This window comes from Pleurodeles waltl, chromosome 2_2 (assembly GCF_031143425.1).
Source record: "Pleurodeles waltl isolate 20211129_DDA chromosome 2_2, aPleWal1.hap1.20221129, whole genome shotgun sequence".
Lineage (NCBI taxonomy): Eukaryota > Metazoa > Chordata > Amphibia > Caudata > Salamandridae > Pleurodeles > Pleurodeles waltl.
The window spans coordinates 1,172,025,251-1,172,046,181 of NC_090439.1; the positions used below are offsets into that span (position 1 = coordinate 1,172,025,251).

Below are 20,931 nucleotides of genomic sequence, written 5' to 3' on the forward strand. Positions count from 1 at the left end.
TCCAGAGGGGGGCTCCCTCCATGTTCTGTGCAGAGGCCCCCTCCAGTTTTGTTATGCCACTGAGTAAGGATGCAATCTTCTATTTGCTTTCCAAATTATGCACAATTTTCTTGAAATTCTTTGTAAGAATGCAAAAGAAAATTGTGCACACCCCTCCCAAAAATGTACACCTATGAGGCTGTTTACTTTTTTCTACATTATCTTTGTGGGGATCTCAGTAACACAATATTCACACAAATCCCTGCAGGGACTTGAGTGTGACTATTATCTTAAACTAACTTTCTGAGGACACGGGCATCACGATAATCACGCACTATCTCTCTGGGGACTTCAACATGACTATCATCACAGATATCTTTGTGGGGACATGAACATGCTATAATCACACCCTATAGCTGTGGGGTCCAAACATCACTATAATCATACACTAACCCTGCAGGAACTTAACACAACTCCCATTACAAACTATTGTTGTGGAGAACTGATCATCAAAATAATTTCACACAATCTCTATGAGAACTTGAACATATTTATCATCATACACTATCTTTGTGGGGACCTGAATATCAGTATAATCACACAGTATCTTTGTGGGGACTTGAACATGATTGTCATCACACACTATCTGAGCGAACATGGGCATAGCTATAATCACACACTATCTTTGCGGGATGTGAACATATCTATAATCCAAAACTATTATTATGAGGACCTGGTCGTTACAGTAATCACACACAGTCTCTGAGAGGACCTGATCATCACAAACTATTGTTGTGGAGACCTGATCATCAAAGTATTCACCCACAATCCCTATGAGGACTTGAAAATAATTATCATCACACACTATCTTTGTTGGGTCCTGAGCATCACTATCATTACACACTATCTTTCTGGGGACCTGGTCATCACAGTTACCACACACTATCTTTGTGGGGACCTGTTCATCACAATAATCACACACAATTTCTGTGGGGGGCTTGGACATAACTATCATCACACACTATCTTTGTGGGGACTAGGACATCATTATAATCACAGACTATCCCTGCGGGGACCTGAACATAACTATCATCACACACTATCTTTGTTGGGACCTGGGCATCACTATCATTACACACTATCTTTCGGGTACCTGGGCATCACAGTTATCACACACTATCTTTGTGGGGACTAGAACATCAGTATAATCACACACTATCCCTGCGGGGACCTGAACATAACTATCATCACACACTATCTTTGTGGGGACTGGGACATCAGTATAATCACACACTATTTCTGTGGGGACTTGAACATAACTATCATCACACACTATCTTTGTTGGGACCTGAGCATCACTATCATCACACACTATCTTTGTTGGGACCTGGGCATCACTATCATTACACACTATCTTTCGGGTACCTGGGCATCACAGTTACCACACACTATCTTTGTGGGGACTGGGACATCAGTATAATCACACACTATTTCTGTGGGGACTTGAACATAACTATCATCACACACTATCTTTGTGGGGACCTGTTCATCACAATAATCACACACAATTTCTGCGGGGGGCTTGGACATAACTATCATCACACACTATCTTTGTGGGGACCTGGTCATCCCAATGATCGCACACAGTCTCTGAGGGGACCAGAATATAACTATCACACAGTGTCATTGTGGAGACCTGGGCATCACAATTTCACACTCAATTTCTGTGGGACTTGATCATCACAAACTATTGTTGTGAAGACCTGATCATCAAAATGATCACACACAATCTCTGTGGGGACTTGGGCATCACTATCACCACACAGTATCTTTGTGGGGATCTTGACATCACTATCATCACACACTATTCCTGTGAGGAGTTGAACATAACTATTATCACCCACTATCTTTGTTGGGACTTGGGCATCACAATTATGTCACACAATTTCTGTGGGACTTGTTCATGTCTAGCGTAAGATACTATTGCTGCAGACACCTCATCATGACTCTCATCACACACCATCTCTGTGTGGTATTGAAGATGGGTATTACTCTTATCATACATATGAGCATTTAATCCTTACATAAAAGCTCTTCTCTAATATCCTTATTACAAGTGACTTCTAACAACCTAGCCAGTTGTAAGAAATGTAGCTGTTCAGCTGCAATAACTTATTACAGTCAGAGTCAGCACGGTGCCTACTGTTTGAGTCAGCAGCTGAGAGGAAAGGCAGATCAAAAACCATAGCTAAAGCTGCACTTTAAAAAACAAAAATGAACACTTGTAATTTCTTATTTTGTTCCGGTTTGTGAGATGAACATTGATAAGTAGAAAGGAGATATGTATGGCTAGATGTCTATCGATCCACACTTCAGGTAATTATAGGAAAGGTAGAGTAGCTCTGCATGGTTCGAAATATTCTGAGCTACAGTATTTTTTTTTAATTGGACTTGTGTTAAGCTGATTCTAATTTTATTCTCAATATTTTCAAACATCCTATCTCGTTCATATGAATGAGCACCAGGCCAAGGATTTAAGTGGTTTATTGGATGGGTGATGATAAGACCACAAATTATAAGAATTCAAGTACCCCTGGCATACATTCTAATTATATTGCACTCCACGTTGGAGTTCCATGACTCTATAAAGGAATTTGTCATACAACTCCATTCCTTCATATGACAGTAGTCCTTGGTCGCAGTATCCTTATAAAGTATACTCAGATGATACTTTTTCATATCTATTGTCACAAGGTACCTCTATGTGCAATCAAATGTGACTGTAATCAAACACTATCTCTGAGGATTCCTGGGCATCACTGCAATCACACACTATCTCCTAGGGTATTTGAAATTACTATAATCACAGTATCTCTGCGCAGGCCTATGCATCACTCTAATCATCTACTATCGCTGTGGGTAGAACACGAGTATCATGCCATACCATCACTGTGGGAACTTCAAAAACAATATCATCGCACACTATCTTTGTGGGGACCTGGGCATCACAATAATCATACACTGTCCCTGCGGGGACCTGACCATACCTATATTCACATGCTACGGGGCATGCTTGCAAGCCCCTAGCACCACTAGAGTGTGACGCTTTGGGATGCTCCAGTGGCACTGTTCACTGCATCATACTTACAAGGCAGCGCTAAGTCACTTTTTGTGGCTTAACACCTCCTTGTGAATATGGGCTCCTCCAATGCAGTTTTCTTTGGCAGAGGGGCGTACAGTGGGTGTTTACTGTAGACATTCCACTGAAACACCCATCCCTTTTGACACTGCCCCAGATTTACACACCCCAGGGGTGGTGTTAGCATGGCGCAATGAGGAGATAAACATTTAATTTCTCTTTATTTTTGCTTTTTCTATGTGTGCTGCATTTTGCAGCACAAATAGAGCAAAATGTCATGAATTATTGTTTATGCAGGAAGGTGTCCCTTCCTGCACAATAACGATCATTCAATAATGGCAATTTGCTACTTCTATGTGTGCTGCATTCTGCAGCACACATATAAATGCCAAATTGCCATTGTAGATTTTTTCTGTGCAGGAATGGACACCTTCCTGCACATAAACAATAATCCCCTTCAATGAAGACACCCTTGCACTTTGGTGGATGCCTGCATTGGCTGCTAAAATTTGCACCAGTGCTAGGGGAAAAACACTGCGCCATATTTTTGTAACTATGGCGCATCCCTGCTTTTCAGAACTGACACAGCATGGCGCTGCCAATTTTGACACATCGCTGCACTAGTTCCTTGTAAATCTGGCCCCACATCTCTTGAACATGATTACCATCTCATACTATGTCAGCCAGTTCTTCAGCATTGATATAATCATATGACATCTCTAAGAGGACTAGCAATAGAAAAACACATTAAGCAGCTAATACCTAGTTGTGAATTTGATGAAAATGGAACCTGAAAGTCTAACTCTGGCTTTCTCACCTAACCCCATTGTATGTTCTATGGCAAGTCAATTATTTTGCCTGTGCGTCCTTCCTTAACTCTTAACATTTGTGGGCACTTACCAACGGTTTGGTGTCTGTGACTCCCTTTATGTAGACTAGATTGTCTAAATGTTTATGGTGAGCACAGTATTATCATCAAAACCCATTTTGGGTGCACCCCAGGACAAAAACATCTATTTATATATGATTAAACTATCATAAAATCTAGGTAGAACACTGCAATTAAACATTTAACCATTTGGTTGTGAAAGAATTAAATGAAAAATGACAGTTTTGGAGTAAGTCCTCACAAGGTTAGTAACACGTGTTCAGGTCCCCATAATGATGGTTCTATTCGCATGATTAAACAAAGCTATATTTGCAAATTTGAAGCAGGATCCTGTATCCTGATTTTTTTCTTAATATTTTTCTATTATTTGTATATTTTGAAACCATTGGGAAAGGATAGTCCCCACAAGGCAGGTATCCACACATAGTCCCCACAAGGATGGTAACACGTGTATGTGTGTATGTGTGTGTATGTGTGTGTGTGTGTGTGTGTGTATGTGTGTGTGTGTGTGTGTGTTTGTGTGTGGTGGTGTGTGTGCATGTGTGTGGGTGTGTTTGTGTGTGTGTGTGTGTGTGTGTGGGTGTGTGTGCATGTGTGTGTGTGTGGTACAATGTTGCCTGAAGTGCACTCGCACAGGGGGAGAGAGAGAGCTCGATATCGCAGTAGACATGGAGCTGTCCATGTGTCCTTAGATGCAAAGCAGAGCAGCAAGCTTAGTTGTGTTGCATCACATGTTAGAAATCTGCCTCATGGAGTCTTGCCTCAGGTCATGTCGTTTCACCTGTGTTGGCGTGCAAATCTGTCTCTGGTTATTTCACCTAACGTGAGCTATCTGCTTGGACCGGCAATGGTGTTTTCCTGATACGGAATTAGGTGGTCTCTGATTGACCCGGCTCTACTTAATACATTTTGTACATTAGATTGAAGCTGTAAACATCCTCAATAAATATGGCAGACAAGGGCTAATTTTCAAAAGTTTACTGAAACAATATAAGTACAGAAACACATAACTGGATCATCAATTAATTAGGAATGTAGGCAAACAAATCATCAGGTTCTAGAAGAACTCAATAAAGTTCTATAACAAATTCAGCATAGATCCACTTTCTAAGAAAAGGGAAAAAGTGGAGGGTAAGCAGAGGAAAAGCATCTCCTTTTATGCGACTTAAGGCAAAGGATTTCATACATTCAGTACACTAGTACACGGTTCACAGGGTACGCACCAATAGGGAACGATCCGGAAGAAACAATTTACTACAGAATACATTTGACGATTCTCTCCTAATGCTAGTACATTAGATTCAGAGGTTTCCCAGAGTCTTCTCAGGTGACATGATTCAAAACACACTGTGTAATTCAGCCTGGGACAGCTAGGTTTGTCCTTGATTAGGTACATCACATTTAGTATGGCTGGGAAAGCCTCAGCCTTTCAGTGTAACACTCACAATTCCTCAACACACTAAGAGAAACAACAGCAACAGTGATCATGTGATATACTGTGAATTCACATCCCAAACTGAAGGAAGCATGAAATTAGGTTTGAGCAAGCTGAATGGCTCATGCATCACACTAAAGAAAGAGACACAGATTCCAGAACTTTAATAGTCCAAAGTTGAACCGATAACTCTCAAGGGCCAGCCTACATCCATAGCTTGAGTCGGTGCCAAACCAATGACCTCTTCGGGTCTTGCGCTACGTTTGATCATTTGGAGGGAGGGAAGGAATTTTAAGTGTATCTTTTGTATCCCATGGTGAGGAGACACCCTTACACTTAAAGCGTTCATAATGATGGAAGATTTCCCATTTTAATTCCAGGGGATGTATATTCAATTCTCTCTGTCAGGTCACCCAACGTTTTCAGCAAATCTGAGGCTGTACAGCCAAGTCATTTTACTCAGATGGACATAGGACATAGGAATGTAACTTGGAATAATATAGTAAAAAATATAACAGATCCATGTCCCTTTTGGACATTGGAGAAAGAGTTTACAGTGCCAGAGTGGACAAAAAAGGATGGGTTGTAATGCAGCCCGGGTGATCACCAGTGGCTCCCTCGCCTTGTTGCTTGTTACAGTAGATGCCGTCAGTGTGACAAATGTGCCCAGACATGGCTCACTGTGCCACAGGACTCAAGGTATACCTCTGGGGTGACACCTAGCTAGGCCAAAACCCCTCTGCGGTTGCCTGTGTTTCCTTCTACAGAAGACCAGGCATACCAGATCAGGCTGGACTGATCCTTCTGGAGACATAATTTGACTTTCTTGCAGCATAATTAGGTGAACTTGAAACCTGTTCCCCTATTGCCACAAACTTCTGGTGGCCCAGGGTGTATTATGTCACAACATCCAGCTGCACAGAGAGCGCGTGATGGCCAGCACCTCGAACAGCATTCCCAGCTGGTGCAGAATGTTTCCTTGAAGGATGCACCCAAACGTGGGAAGGGTTGAAGGTCACGCGCCATAGGTCATGCTCCGCAGGGATCACCATTGACCCCTCCTCTTTGTCATCTCCACAAGCCCTGTAATTGACCTGTCCTGCTCTCACCACCCCCACTTCTGCTCCTGGGCGGACAGCGCCCAGCTCCCCCTGAAGGTCAAGGTCCTTCCACCCAGCGGTAATTATAAGCACAGGCCTCAGGTGAACAAAGATGGGGACAGAGGAATAACTGCCTCAAACTCAAATAAAAGCAATCAGGGTCTTTAGGAAACCCCACTCCTTCATCGCCCCTCACAACCACCCCACGGCAGTAGAGGTCAGGGCGCCATGGGGCTAACAGGGCTTTAGACCCCCCAGACTGCCCACTCACGTCCATTAACGCTGGGCGAGGTTGTGTTTCATTTATCAGTGCTTTCTGTGCTCCCCGGCCCGATGCAAGGAAGAGCGGGATACATGGAGGACGGGAACTCAGCAGGGGTGCCCTGCATGCTCGCTGAGTACCGTCAAAGCCATGCACAGAACCCCCCGTCAGATTCTTAAACAAGCAAGACAGTGATCCGGCAGAAATAAGTGGAGGACAATTTCTGCCTTTCTAAGAAATAAATTCATAAATAATACAATGTACAAAAATGTTAGGAGAAGTTTCTTTTTTACACATAATGCTTTGAAAACATTCATAAACAAGGTAAAGAAGAAAGGCACTATGATGTGACTGGCATTGACTGCGTCATATCACTTTGTTTTTTTAAGCCATGTTGCACAGCAACCCACGCTGCTGTGCAATATGTGAACAAAATCACGGCGTCGAGCAGGAGCAGGGAGGGAGCAACAATGCACAATGGGAGCAAGACATGAGGGGGAAACATGAGGGAGCTAAAGAGGAAGGAGATAGAGAAGAAACGACAAACAGCGGAAGGAAGGTGCGTTAGAGTCTGCACAGTGTCATGTACTCTGCTAGAGTGCATGGCAAAAAAGACAATGTAAAAATACCTGGAGCAGGATGCAGCCAGTGGAAGGACACTGGCCGCAAATAGGAAGCTGTGATAGTGTCATGCTCCATGGCAGAGACAGAAGTCATGACAAGAAAGCATATGGAGGTGAGCAGTCGGAGGAAGCAGGAGACGTGGCCAATGAGAAGCAGGGAAACCCAAGTGACATGCACGTCAACCAATGGTAAGTACTGCTGAGTAATGGGTGGGCTCTATACATATTTTCAAGCTTTTCTTTTTATGAACACTAGATTCAGGTGAAACCTAAATAAGGAATCAAGCAGTGTTGTGCTTAAAGTACAAGTGAATTAACATGATGTGGATGAGCTTGGAACAGGCACGCTTATATTGACATGTCTTGTAGATAGATGTGTTGTATGTATTTTGGAAATATTTAGGACTGCAGTAGATTTTGACGAAGTTAAAAATTAGAAAAATGACACTAAGGTGGGATATTTAATAAATGCATGAGTCTGCAGATCAGATGTTGTGAACACAAAATGGATACAACTGGTTTGCATGCAACATCAATGGGAGTGAAGGCTACAGAATTTCCAAAGTAGTACAGTAACTATTGTGTCAGAAATGGGACCTGTGAGAACCTTAGCTCAGTGGATAGGGTTGACTTAGAATGGGGTGCAAGCTCCATGAAGGATCATTAAGAAAAACAGTAATTTGTCGCCTATTAGAGAGTGGCGGGTCGAGGATAACTACTCTGCACTTGCTGTGTGGATGTATTCAAAATTCTTTAGACGGTTAATCTGTACATTCTAGATTCACTTTAAAACATCAATTTTTCAACGTCAAAGACCTTGGTCTCTGCATCATAAACTGTAAAGTCTTCTGATGCATTTTCTAATATGAATTTTTGGTTCATTATACAACCACCAATACTGGTGAAATTGTGTACTCTAAAGTCAGAAATTTGCAATCCATAGATTTTAGCCCCTTCTTCAGTGAAACTCCTTAAACTCATTTGGATGACCTGCTGTTTGTAGGCTTGCTCTAGACTGTATTCTCTTCCTCAGCAAAACCCATTAAAGTCTCCTCAGATAATCTTTCATTTGTAGGGTTGCTCAAGAGTGTGATCCCATCCCAAGTGATGCCTTTTAAAGTCTATTTGGATAATCTGTTGTCCATAGGGTTTCTCTGGACTACAATCTCTTGCTTAGGTAAATCCCTTACATTATAATTGGATAATCTTTCATTTGTAGGTTACCTTACAATGCAATCTCTTGGTCTGTGAAACCCCTTAAAGTCTATTAAGACAACCTGCCATTTGTACTCCTGGCCTACACTGTAATCTCTTTCTCAGTGAAATCCCTTAAAGTCTAGTCAAATCATCTGCTATTTGTAGGATTTATCTGGACTCTTATCTAGTCATCAATGAAATCCATTAAATTCTAATCGGATAATATGTCATTTGTCGGGTTGCTCTAGAGATGTCCTTTCTTGATGACAAAGTCCTCTCATTGTTCTGATTATAGTGCCCAGCTTTATGTTTGCATTGGCCTGCCATTTTCCGAAGTCAAGTTCTCTCATACTTCAGTTTAGAGAGCTGATGATAAGTTGAGAGGTGAATGCATTAATACAGATGATGTCTTGAGTTCTAGAGTGCTGAAGCCATCACTACTGTTTATGGAAGAGATTGGCAATAAATTCTGAGATTTTTGAACTGATAGCAACCACTCAGGACAGGGCATGAAGAAAGGCGGACATTGATTTACAGATCTTCATTGACTGAGAACTGATTTATTAGGATAGGAAAGACTCTGAATCAGAAGGTTGAAATCCCCTGCAGTGGTGTTTGATTGGTTGTGGTATCTCATTAAAGTTGTTGGCCAGTACTTGTGGGATATTGACTAAGAGTCATGTGACAAAGCCCACACTTCTCTGGCAGTTTTCACTCCAGCCCGACTCTTCAATACTGCACAACACTGAGGCGGATCCTGGCCTTCAGCACTAGACTATCCATGAATGCCCTACGGATGTACCTCTCTGGTACCTCGTTACTTTCTGGGATGAGCACTTGGGCAATGGGCTCACTTTCACTGAGCGGGACTGCTATCTGTATTTGGAAGTGGTAGTAGAACTCCTTATTGTGAGTAGACATGCCTTTCATGGTGAGATGCAAGTGCTCGCTGGTCAGCACCCCTGGACTACTCTTGTGTATCATGAGGCTGTTGTTCCATTGGGATATGAGTGCCACTGTTGCTTCCTGGTAGTAAGGGTCTCCAGTGGTCCAGGCAGACACAGGCTCACCCACAATAGATACTTGTGTGGTTGTGGTGTCACCGTGTTCAGTACACATCAGCTGAAGTTCTGAGATTTGAGCTGTACTTCTCCAAGAATCAGCTTCCTTATAGATACATTCTGCAGCCTGGATAGGCCCACAATAGTCCCATGTGGAGCCTATTGTGTAGCACCAGTAATAACTTTCCCCATGTAGACTACAAGGGAAGTCGACATGGCACGGCTGGTTTCTGGTCGTGACCTGTGGAACTGGGGAGCAGTAATCCCAGCCTTCTGCGGTGTAGCACCAGAAGTAGTCTTTCCCCATCGCCCTCCCACAGTCATTCAGACAGGGGGCGAAATGGGATGTCATGTGGGATATAATCTTAGACTGCTCCTTTGGGCCAGCTTTTGGTGCAACTTGTCCACAGTATCCCCACTTTCCATTGTCTGTGTAACACCAGGAGTATTGTTTCCCATGCTTACCACAAGTGTGGTCAGACTTGCACCGCTGCTTGTCGTGCGTGCTGTTCTGCTTAAATGAACAGTAATCCCACCCATTCCATGTATTGCACCAACAATAAGAATATTCCTGACTGAACTCAGTGCACAGCAGGTCATATGTGGAGGAGAAATGGTTCTTCTCAGTGTCGAAAGCACCAGATCCTGGAAGACATACTGCTGCTGCTAGAAGGAAAACCAGAAAGTAGGTCTGTGTATTCTCCATTCTGTACAACCTACAAAACACAAACACAGTTGTAAAAAGTAAAGTAATAATTAATTCATTAATAATGAAAGCAGCCACAGAAAAAAACACAAGCTCAAACGTTGGTGCAGGTATATCCAACAGGGAGGTTGGAGTAAAGGGAATGTCCTATCCCTTACACCATTACTGATATAATACACATCTTCTGACTCTCAGTACAATCACATAACGCTCTCATGGTGCAACCTTGGGACTAGAGCAAGACCCAAAGATGAGCCAGATGTGTCAAGGGTGGGGTAAAGGGCCATTGAATTAATGGTTCCCATGTGACTGATTCACTGTAACTGTGGACTCACCCTAATCCAGGGTTCCATGGGTGACCACACATAGGCCCATATTTATACTTTTTTTGCACCACATCTGCGTTATTTTTTTACACAAATGCGGCGCAAACGTACAAAATATAATTGTATTGTGTAAGCTTGCACGGCTTTTGCCTCACAAAATAACGCAAATGCAGCACAAAAAAAGTATAAATATGGGCCATAGTTCATAAACAAGTAATAAGTATAGAAAGAAAATCGTTACCACTGCTGTGGACCCCTAAGTAAAGTGTGCAAAGTTTGAGGCACAGAAGACTTCAACAAAAAAAACAAAAAATAAGAACTAACGAAAGTGCATAGATATAAGGTGGTAGTAAGGAAGGTATGAAAGAAGGTGCAGGAGATGACGTGGCCTTTGAAGGCACCTACAGTCTTAGATCATGTGTGTTGTGAGAATATTGGGTTGTTGTGCGAGGGGGATGTGAGCCCTCCTCAAGCAAAAACCAGATCCCTGACAGGATGAATCACAAAATCTTAACCTCTACTTAACCTTCTGGTAGCTTGGCATGAAAGCCTAACTTAGAGGCAATTTGTCAAGTATTTATTTATGCAGCACACAAACAATAAAAATAGGAGAACACAATACAAGAAAAATACTACACCAATTTAGAAAAATAGAGTAAAATGCAATCAAGTATTTGACACCAAAACACCAAAAATCCAATCAGTAGAAATGCAGAATGCAAATATTGGGTTGCAGGTTGTTTTCGGTGGTATCTGTTGCATGAAGAGTCTGTTTCACCAGAGAATCATGTTGGCGGTTAGCGCAGGTAGCAAGATCTTGCAGAAGTGGGCTTATTTGCCGTTGTGAAGAGCTCTAAACTTCAGGAAAAGCTCAATTGATGCCAGCCAAGGGGTCACAACATGGGGAAGTGATTCTTGGGGATCAATAACTCACTCCATCACAGCTCGGCAGGGCCCAGAGAGGACCAATTGCAGGTCCATGTAAGTCGAGTGCTGCAGGTCAGCTGGGCAGTTGCAAGGAGGCTTCTGGAGCTTGTTATGTCCTTGTAGCTCAGAATAGGAGATCAGTGAGCTGACCCTTTGAAACACTCAGCCTGGGATGAAGGGAGTAAATACAGTCTTTCTTCTCAGCAAACAGGGCAGGCCTCAAGCAGCACAGTAGCAGGGAAACCTTCTGAAATATCCACAGTCCATGGTATGTATTGAAGAGCTGGATCTGAGGCTCCAATATTTATACCGGACCCGATCAACTGGTAAACACTGTGTTGCCCGTATTCTCTTAAATTGTTTTATGACTAAGATTGTGTTCTTTTAAAACCATTTAACTCTTTGCAATTTGTACTATTTTTGAACTAGAAACATTTAGGACTCCGACGCGTGTGTACAGTGGAGCCGGTAATCCTTAGGGAAGGTGTCTGTCTCTCCATACTGTTGGGAGAGGGTTTCTCCTTCAGCACTTCCACCTCTCTGGGCAGCCATTTCTCCTCTTGGTGGGTCTTGGTGGTTCTAGCCAGAGACATTTTTACTGGGTTAGCGGTCTAGATGATTCCTTCCAGGCCCCCCAGACCTTTAAATGCCCCTCGAGAAGCAGACGCGCAGCGGACCTGATCAACTGGTAAACGCTGCGTTACCCATATTCTCTTAAATTGTTTTATTACTACGATTGTGTTCGTTGGAAACCTTTTAACTCTTTGCAATTTGCACTTTTTTTAAACTAGAAACATTTAGGACTCCGGCGCCCGTGTTCAGTGGAGATGGTGTAGGAGGCTGGACTGGCTTGTAGTGGGTACCAAGGGGTACTTACACTTTGCACCAGGCCCAGGTATCCCTTATTAGGGTAGAGGGGTGTCTAGCAGCTTAGGCTGATAGAAAATGTAGCTTAGCAGAGCAGCTTAGGCTGAACTAGGAGACGAGTAAAGCTCCTACAGTACCACTAGTGTCATATGCACAATATCATAAGAAAACATAATACACAGATATACTAAAAATAAAGGTACTTTATTTTTATGACAATATGCCAAAGTATCTCAGTGAGTACCCTCAGTATGAGGATAGCAAATATACACAAGATACATGTACACAATACCAAACTATGCAGTAATAGCAATAGAAAACAGTGCAAACAATGCATAGTCACAATAGAATGCAATGGGGGCACTTAGGGATAGGGGCAACACAAACCATATACTCTAGAAGTGGAATGCGAACCACGAATGGACCCCAAACCTATGTGACCTTGTAGAGGGTCGCTGGGAATGTAAGAAAACAGTGAGGGTTAGAAAAATAGCCCACCCCAAGACCCTGAAAAGTGGGTGCAAAGTGCACCTAAGTTCCCCAAAGAGCACAGAAGTAGTGATAGGGGAATTCTGCAAGGAAGACCAACACCAGCAATGCAACAATGATGGATTTCCTGATGAGAATACCTGTGGAAAAAGGGGACCAAGTCCAAAAGTCACGATCAAGTCGGGAGTGGGCAGATGCCCAGGAAATGCCAGCTGTGGGTGCAAAGACGCTGCCACCGGATGGTAGAAGCTGTGGATTCTGCAAGAACGACAAGGGCAAGAAACTTCCCCTTTGGAGGATGGATGTCCCACGTTGTGAAGAGTCGAGCAGACGTGTTTCCGTGCAGAAAGACTGCAAACAAGCCTTGCTAGCTGCAAGGGTTGCGGTTAGGGTTTTTGGATGCTGCTGTGGCCCAGGATGTCGCCAATTGTGTGAGGAGACAGAGGGGGCGTCCAGCAAAACAAGGAGCCCACTCAGAAGCAAGCAGCACCCGCAGAAGTGCCGGAACAGGCACTACAAAGTGGAGTGAACTGGAGCTCACCTGAAGTCACAAAGGAAGGTCCCACGACGCCAGAGGACAACTCAGGAGGTCGTGCACTGCAAGTTAGAGTGCCGGGGAACCAGGCTTGGCTGTGCACAAAGGAAATCCTGGAAGAGTGCACAGGAGCCGGAGTAGCTGCAAAACACGCGGATCCCAGCAATGCAGTCTAGCGTGGGGAGGCAAGGACTTACCTCCACCAAACTTGGACTGAAGAGTCACTGGACTGTGGGAGTCACTTGGACAGAGTTGCTGAGTTCAAGGGACCTCGCTCGTCGTGCTGAGAGGAGACCCAGAGGACCGGTGATGCAGTTCTTTAGTGCCTGCGGTTGCAGGGGGAAGATTCCGTCGACCCACGGGAGATTTCTTCGGAGCTTCTAGTGCAGAGAGGGGGCAGACTACCCCCACAGCATGCACCACCAGGAAAACAGTTGAGAAGGCGGCAGGATCAGCGTTACAAGGTCGCAGTAGTCGTCTTTGCTACTTTGTTGCAGTTTTGCAGGCTTCCAGCGCGGTTAGCAGTCGATTCCTTGGCAGAAGGTGAAGAGAGGAAGATGCAGAGGAACTCTGATGAGCTCTTGCATTCGTTCTCTAAGGAATTCCCAAAAGCAGAGACCCTAAATAGCCAGAAAAGGAGGTTTGGCTACCCAGGAGAGAGGATAGGCTATCAACACCTGGAGGAGCCTATCAGAAGGAGTCTCTGACGTCACTTGCTGGCACTGGCCACTCAGAGCAGTCCAGTGTGCCAGCAGCACCTCTGTTTCCAAGATGGCAGTGGTCTGGAGCACACTGGAGGAGCTCTGGGCACCTCCCAGGGGAGGTGCAGGTCAGGGGAGTGGTCACTCCCCTTTCCTTTGTCCAGTTTCGCGCCAGAGCAGGGCTGGGGGATCCCTGAACCGGTGTAGACTGGCTTATGCAGAAATGGGCGCCATCTGTGCCCATGAAAGCATTTCCAGAGGCTGGGGGAGGCTACTCCTCCCAAGCCCTAACACCTTTTTTCAAAGGGAGAGGGTGTAACACCCTCTCTCTGAGGAAGTCCTTTGTTCTGCCTTCCTGGGCCAAGCCTGGCTGGACCCCAGGAGGGCAGAAACCTGTCTGAGGGGTTGGCAGCAGCTGCAGTGAAACCCCGGAAAAGGCAGTTTGGCAGTACTCGGGTCTGTGCTAGAGACTCGGGGGAACATGGAATTGTCTCCCCAATGCCAGGATGGCATTGGGGTGACAATTCCATAATCTTAGACATGTTACACGGCCATGTTCGGAGTTACCATTGTGACGCTATACATATGTCGTGACATATGTATAGTGCACGCGTGTAATGGTGTCCCCGCACTCACAAAGTCCAGGGAATTTGCCCTGAACAATGTGGGAGCACCTTGGCTAGTGCCAGGGTGCCCACACACTAAGTAACTTAGCACCCAACCTTTACCAGGTAAAGGTTAGACATATAGGTGACTCATAAGTTACTTAAGTGCAGTGGTAAATGGCTGTGAAATAACGTGGACGTTATTTCACCCAGGCTGCACTGGCAGGCCTGTGTAAGAATTGTCAGATCTCCCTATGGGTGGCACAAGAAATGCTGCAGCCCATAGGGATCTCCTGGAACCCCAATACCCTGGGTACCTCAGTACCATATACTAGGGAATTATAAGGGTGTTCCAGTATGCCAGTGTAAATTGGTGAAATTGGTCACTAGCCTGTTAGTGACAATTTGGAAAGAAATGAGAGAGCGTAACCACTGAGGTTCTGGATAGCAGAGCTTCAGTGAGACAGTTAGTCATAACACAGGTAACACATACAGGGAACACTTATGAGCACTGGGGCCCTGGCTGGCAGGGTCCCAGTGACACATACAACTAAAACAACATATATACAGTGAAATATGGGGGTAACATGCCAGGCAAGATGGCACTTTCCTACAGACGGTAGCTCTGTCTCTCCATACTGTCGAGAGAGGGTTTCTCCTTCAGGACTTCCCCACCTCTGGGTGGCCATTTCTCCTCTTGGTGGGTCTTGGTGGTTTCAGCTAGAGCCGCCATTTTTACTGGGTTAGCGGTCTAGCTGTTTCCTTTCAGGAACCCCTGACCTTTAAATGCCTCTCTGGAAGCCGACGCACAGCGGACCTGATTGTAGGAAAGTACCATCTTGCCTGGCATGTTACCCCCATATTTCACTGTATATATGTTGTTTTAGTTGTATGTGTCACTGGGACCCTGCCAGCCAGGGCCCCAATGCTCATAAATGTGCCCTGAATGTGTTACCTGTGTTATGACTAACTGTCTCACTGAGGCTCTGCTATCCAGAACCTCAGTGGTTATGCTCTCTCATTTCTTTCCAAATTGTCACTAACAGGCTAGTGACCATTTTCACCAATTTACATTGGCATACTGGAACACCCTTATAATTCCCTAGTATATGGTACTGAGGTACCCAGGGTATTGGGGTTCCAGGAGATCCCTATGGGCTGCAGCATTTCTTTTGCCACCCATAGGGAGCTCTGACAATTCTTACACAGGCCTGCCACTGCAGCCTGAGTGAAATAATGCACACATTATTTCACAGACATTTTCACTGCACTTAAGTAACTTATAAGTCACCTATATGTCTAACCTTTACTTACTAAAGGTTGGGTGCTAAGTTACTTAGTGTGTGGGCACCCTGGCACTAGCCAAGGTGCTCCCACATCGTTCAGGGCAAATTCCCCGGACTTTGTGAGTGCGGGGACACCATTACACGCGTGCACTACACATAGGTCACTACCTATGTGTAGCTTCACAATGGTAACTCCGAATATGGCCATGGAACATGTCTAAGATCATGCAATTGCCCCCTCTATGCCATCCTGGCATTGTTGGCACAATCCCATGATCCCACGGGTCTGTAGCACAGACCCGGGTACTGCCAAACTGCCTTTTCAGGGGATTCACTGCAGCTGCTGCTGCTGCCAACCCCTCAGACAGGTTTCTGCCCTCCTGGGGTCCAGCCAGGCTTGGCCCAGGAAGGCAGAACAAAGGACTTCCTCAGAGAGAGGGTGTTACACCCTCTCCCTTTGGAAAAAGGTGTGAAGGCAGGGGAGGAGTAACCTCCCCCAGCCTCTGGAAATGCTTTCATGGGCACAGATGGTGCCCATTTCTGCATAAGCCAGTCTACACCGGTTCAGGGACCCCTCAGCCCTGCTCTGGTGCGAAACTGGACAAAGGAAAGGGGAGTGACCACTCCCCTGACCTGCACCTCCCCTGGGAGGTGCCCAGAGCTCCTCCAGTGTGCTCCAGACCTCTGCCATCTTGGAAACAGAGGTGCTGCTGGCACACTGGACTGCTCTGAGTGGCCAGGGCCAGCAGGTGACATCAGAGACTCCTTCTGATAGGCTCCTTCAGGTGTTGGTAGCCCATCCTCTCTCCTAAGTAGCCAAACCCTCTTTTCTGGCTATTTAGAGTCTCTGCTTTGGGGAATTCCTTAGATAACGAATGCAAGAGCTCATCAGAGTTCCTCTGCATCTCTCTCTTCACCTTCTGCCAAGGAATCGACTGCTGACCGCGCTGGAAGCCTGCAAAATAACAACAAGTAGCGAAGACGACTACTGCAACTCTGTAACGCTGATCCTGCCACCTTCTCGACTGTTTTCCTGGTGGTGCATGCTGTGGGGGTAGTCTGCCTCCTCTCTGCACTAGAAGCTCCGAAGAAATCTCCCGTGGGTCGACGGAATCGTCCCCTGCTACCGCAGGCACCAAAAAACTGCATCACCGGTCCCCTGGGTCTCCTCTCAGCACGACGGGCGAGGTCCCTTGAATCCAGCAACTCTGTCCAAGTGACTCCCACAGTCCAGTGACTCTTCAGTCCAAGTTTGGTGGAGGTAAGTCCTTGCCTCCCCACGCCAGACTGCATTGCTGGGAACCGCGTCTTTTGCAGCTACTCCGGCTTCTGTGCACTTTTCCAGGATTTCCTTTGTGCACAGCCAAGCCTGGGTCCCCGGCACTCTAACCTGCATTGCACGACTTCCTGAGTTGTCCTCCGGCGGCGTGGGACTCTCTTGTGCAACTTCGGGTGAGCACCGTTTCACTCCACTTTGTAGTGCCTGTTCCGGCACTTCTCTGGGTGTTGCTTGCTTTTGAGAGGGCTCCTTGTCTTGCTGGACGCCCCCTCTGTCCCCTCTGTCCCCTCACGCAATTGGTGACATCCTGGTCCATTCCTGGGCCACAGCAGCATCCAAAAACGCTAACCACACGATTTTCAGCTAGCAAGGCTTGTTTGCGGTTTTTCGGCGGGAGAACACTTCTGCACGACTCTTCAAAACGTGGGACATCCATCCTCCAAAGGGGAAGTTTCTAGCCCTTATCGTTCCTGCAGAATCCTCAGCTTCTACTGCCAAGTAGCAGCTTCTTTGCACCCACAGCTGGCATTTCCTGGGCATCTGCCCATTCTCGACTTGATCGTGACTTTTGGACTTGGTCCCCTTGTTCCACAGGTACCCTCGACTGGAAATCCATTGTTGTTGCATTGCTGGTTTGTGTCTTTCCTGCAGAATTCCCCTATCACGACTTCTGTGCTCTTTGGGGAACTTTAGTATACTTTGCACTCACTTTTCACGGTCTTGGGGTGGGCTATTTTTCTAACCCTCACTGTTTTCTTACAGTCCCAGCGACCCTCTACAAGGTCACATAGGTTTGGGGTCCATTCGTGGTTCGCATTCCACTTTTGGAGTATATGGTTTGTGTTGCCCCTATCCCTATGTGTCCCCATTGCATCCTATTGTAACTATACATTGTTTGCACTGTTTTCTATTACTATACTGCATATTTTTGGTATTGTGTACATATATCTTGTGTATATTTGCTATCCTCATACTGAGGGTACTCACTGAGATACTTTTGGCATATTGTCATAAAAATAAAGTACCTTTATTTTTAGTATATCTGTGTATTGTGTTTTCTTATGATATTGTGCAAGTGACACTAGTGGTACTGTAGGATCTTCACTCGTCTCCTAGTTCAGCCTAAGCTGCTCTGCTAAGCTACCATTATCTATCAGCCTAAGCTGCTAGACACCCTATACACTAATAAGGGATACCTGGGACTGGTGCAAGGTGTAAGTACCCCTTGGTACTCACTACAAGCCAATCCAGCCTCCTACATTGGTTGTGCAGCAGTGGGATAAGTACTTTGCAACTACTTACCACTTTTGTCATTGTACTTTTCATAAGAGAAAAATATCGAAAATAAGTTCAGTGTATGTACACCTAACCAAAAGGTTTTGCTTTTCACCTTTCACTTCTTTACTAAAGTGCTGAAACGTACTTCTAAACTTTCTAAAAAGTTCTTAAAAAGTTTAAAAAGTTTTTTTCTGTTTTTCCCAAAGTTCTGAAAAACTTTTTTCTCACTTTTTCTATCACTTAAACACTTTCTAAAATGTCTGGCACAGGCCAAACTGTTGATCTGTCCAAACTTGCTTATGATCACCTTAGCTGGAAAGGAGCAAGGAGTCTCTGCATAGAAAGAGGTTTAAGTGTAGGGAAGAATCCCCCTAGAGAACTGTTGGTTAACATGCTTGTTGAACAGGATAAGGCCAGAGGTGGCACTTCTGTTGAAAAGTTAGCTGATGGTTCCCAATCTGATCCTGGGGCACCCCTCGCAAAAGATTTAGAAGGGAAACTTCCTATCCTGCCCATTAGCAGACAACCTAGCATAACTGGTACTGATGTAGAGTCACATCATACAGATAGTGTGGTCTCACATCACAGTAAGAGTATTCCTTCTCATCATAGTAGAAGTGCTGTTTCTGTTAGTCAAGCTGTTAGGGTGCCATCTGTTAGGGACAGGTCTCCTTCTGTTCATTCTCACCATACTTCTGTTTCTAGGCATGTCCCTCCCACCCACCCTGATGACAGAGTGTTAGAAAGGGAGCTCAATAGATTGAGAGTGGAGGAATCCAGGCTGAAGCTCAAGAAGCAACAGCTGGATTTAGATAGGCAGTCCTTAGAGATAGAAAGAGAAAGACAGAAAATTGGGTTAGAAACCCATGGTGGCAGCAGCAGTATTCCCCATAGTCATCCTGCAAGAGAGCATGATTCTAGGAATCTGCATAAGATAGTTCCCCCTTATAAGGAGGGGGATGACATTAACAAGTGGTTTGCTGCACTTGAGAGGGCCTGTGTTGTACAGGATGTCCCTCAAAGGCAGTTGGCTGCTATGCTATGGCTATCATTTAGTGGAAAGGGTAGGGATAGGCTCCTTACTGTAAAAGAAAGTGATGCCAATAATTTTACAGTTCTTAAGAATGCACTCCTAGATGGTTATGGCTTAACCACTGAACAGTACAGGATGAAGTTCAGAGAAACCAAAAAGGAGTCTTCACAAGACTTGGTAGACTTTGTTGACCATTCAGTGAAGGCCTTGGAGGGGTGGTTACATGGCAGTAAAGTTACTGATTATGAAAGCCTGTATAACTTAATCCTGAGAGAGCATATTCTTAATAATTGTGTGTCTGATTTGTTACACCAGTACTTGGTGGACTCTGATCTGACCTCTCCCCAAGAATTGGGAAAGAAGGCAGACAAATGGGTCAGAACAAGGGTGAACAGAAAAGTTAATACAGGGGGTGACAAAGATGGCAATAAGAAAAAGGATGGTAAGTCTTCTGACAAGGGTGGGGACAAATCTAAAAATGAGTCTTCATCAGGCCCACAAAAACACTCTGGTGGGGGTGGTGGGCCCAAATCCTCTTCTAATCAAAATAAAGAAAAGAAACCATGGTGCTATTTATGTAAAATAAAAGGCCATTGGACAACAGATCCCAGTTGTCCAAAGAAAAGCACCAAGCCTCCTTCCACTACAACCCCTACTGCTACACCTAGTGTCCCTACTAATAGCAGTGGTGGTGGGAGCAAACCTACTAATAGCCAATCCAAGGGAGTAGCTGGGCTCACTTTTGGTAACTTAGTTGGGGTTGGTCTGATTAGGGAGACCACAGAGGCTGTGTTAGTCTCTGAGGGGGCTATTGATTTAGCCACCTTGGTTGCTTGTCCCCTTGACATGGATAAGTACAAGCAACTACCTCTAATAAATGGTGTTGAGGTTCAGGCCTACAGGGACACTGGTGCCAGTGTTACAATGGTAATAGAGAAACTGGTCCACCCTGAACAACACCTACTTGGTCACCAGTACCAAGTAACTGATGCTCATAACAACACCCTTAGCCACCCCATGGCTGTTGTGAATCTCAACTGGGGGGGGGTTACTGGCCCAAAGAAAGTTCTGGTTGCCTCAGATTTACCTGTAGACTGTCTATTAGGAAATGATTTAGAGACATCAGCTTGGGCAGAAGTGGATTTGGAGGCTCATGCAGCAATGCTGGGCATTCCAGGGCATATTTTTGCTTTGACCAGGGCTCAGGCCAAAAA

At 45.1% G+C, this 20,931-nt stretch overlaps 1 protein-coding gene across 1 annotated transcript in view; it reads right to left on the bottom strand.

The window, feature by feature from the left end:
- Positions 1-4,983: 4,983 nt before the first annotated feature.
- The window catches only part of LOC138283038 (uncharacterized), a 37,102-nt gene continuing 21,154 nt past the window's right edge, over positions 4,984-20,931 (bottom strand). The window contains exon 2 of the mRNA XM_069221170.1: positions 4,984-10,401. Coding sequence (XP_069077271.1) covers positions 9,354-10,391 — 1,038 coding nt within the window. The 5' untranslated portion in view covers positions 10,392-10,401 and the 3' untranslated portion in view covers positions 4,984-9,353. The remainder of the gene's footprint in view (positions 10,402-20,931) is intronic.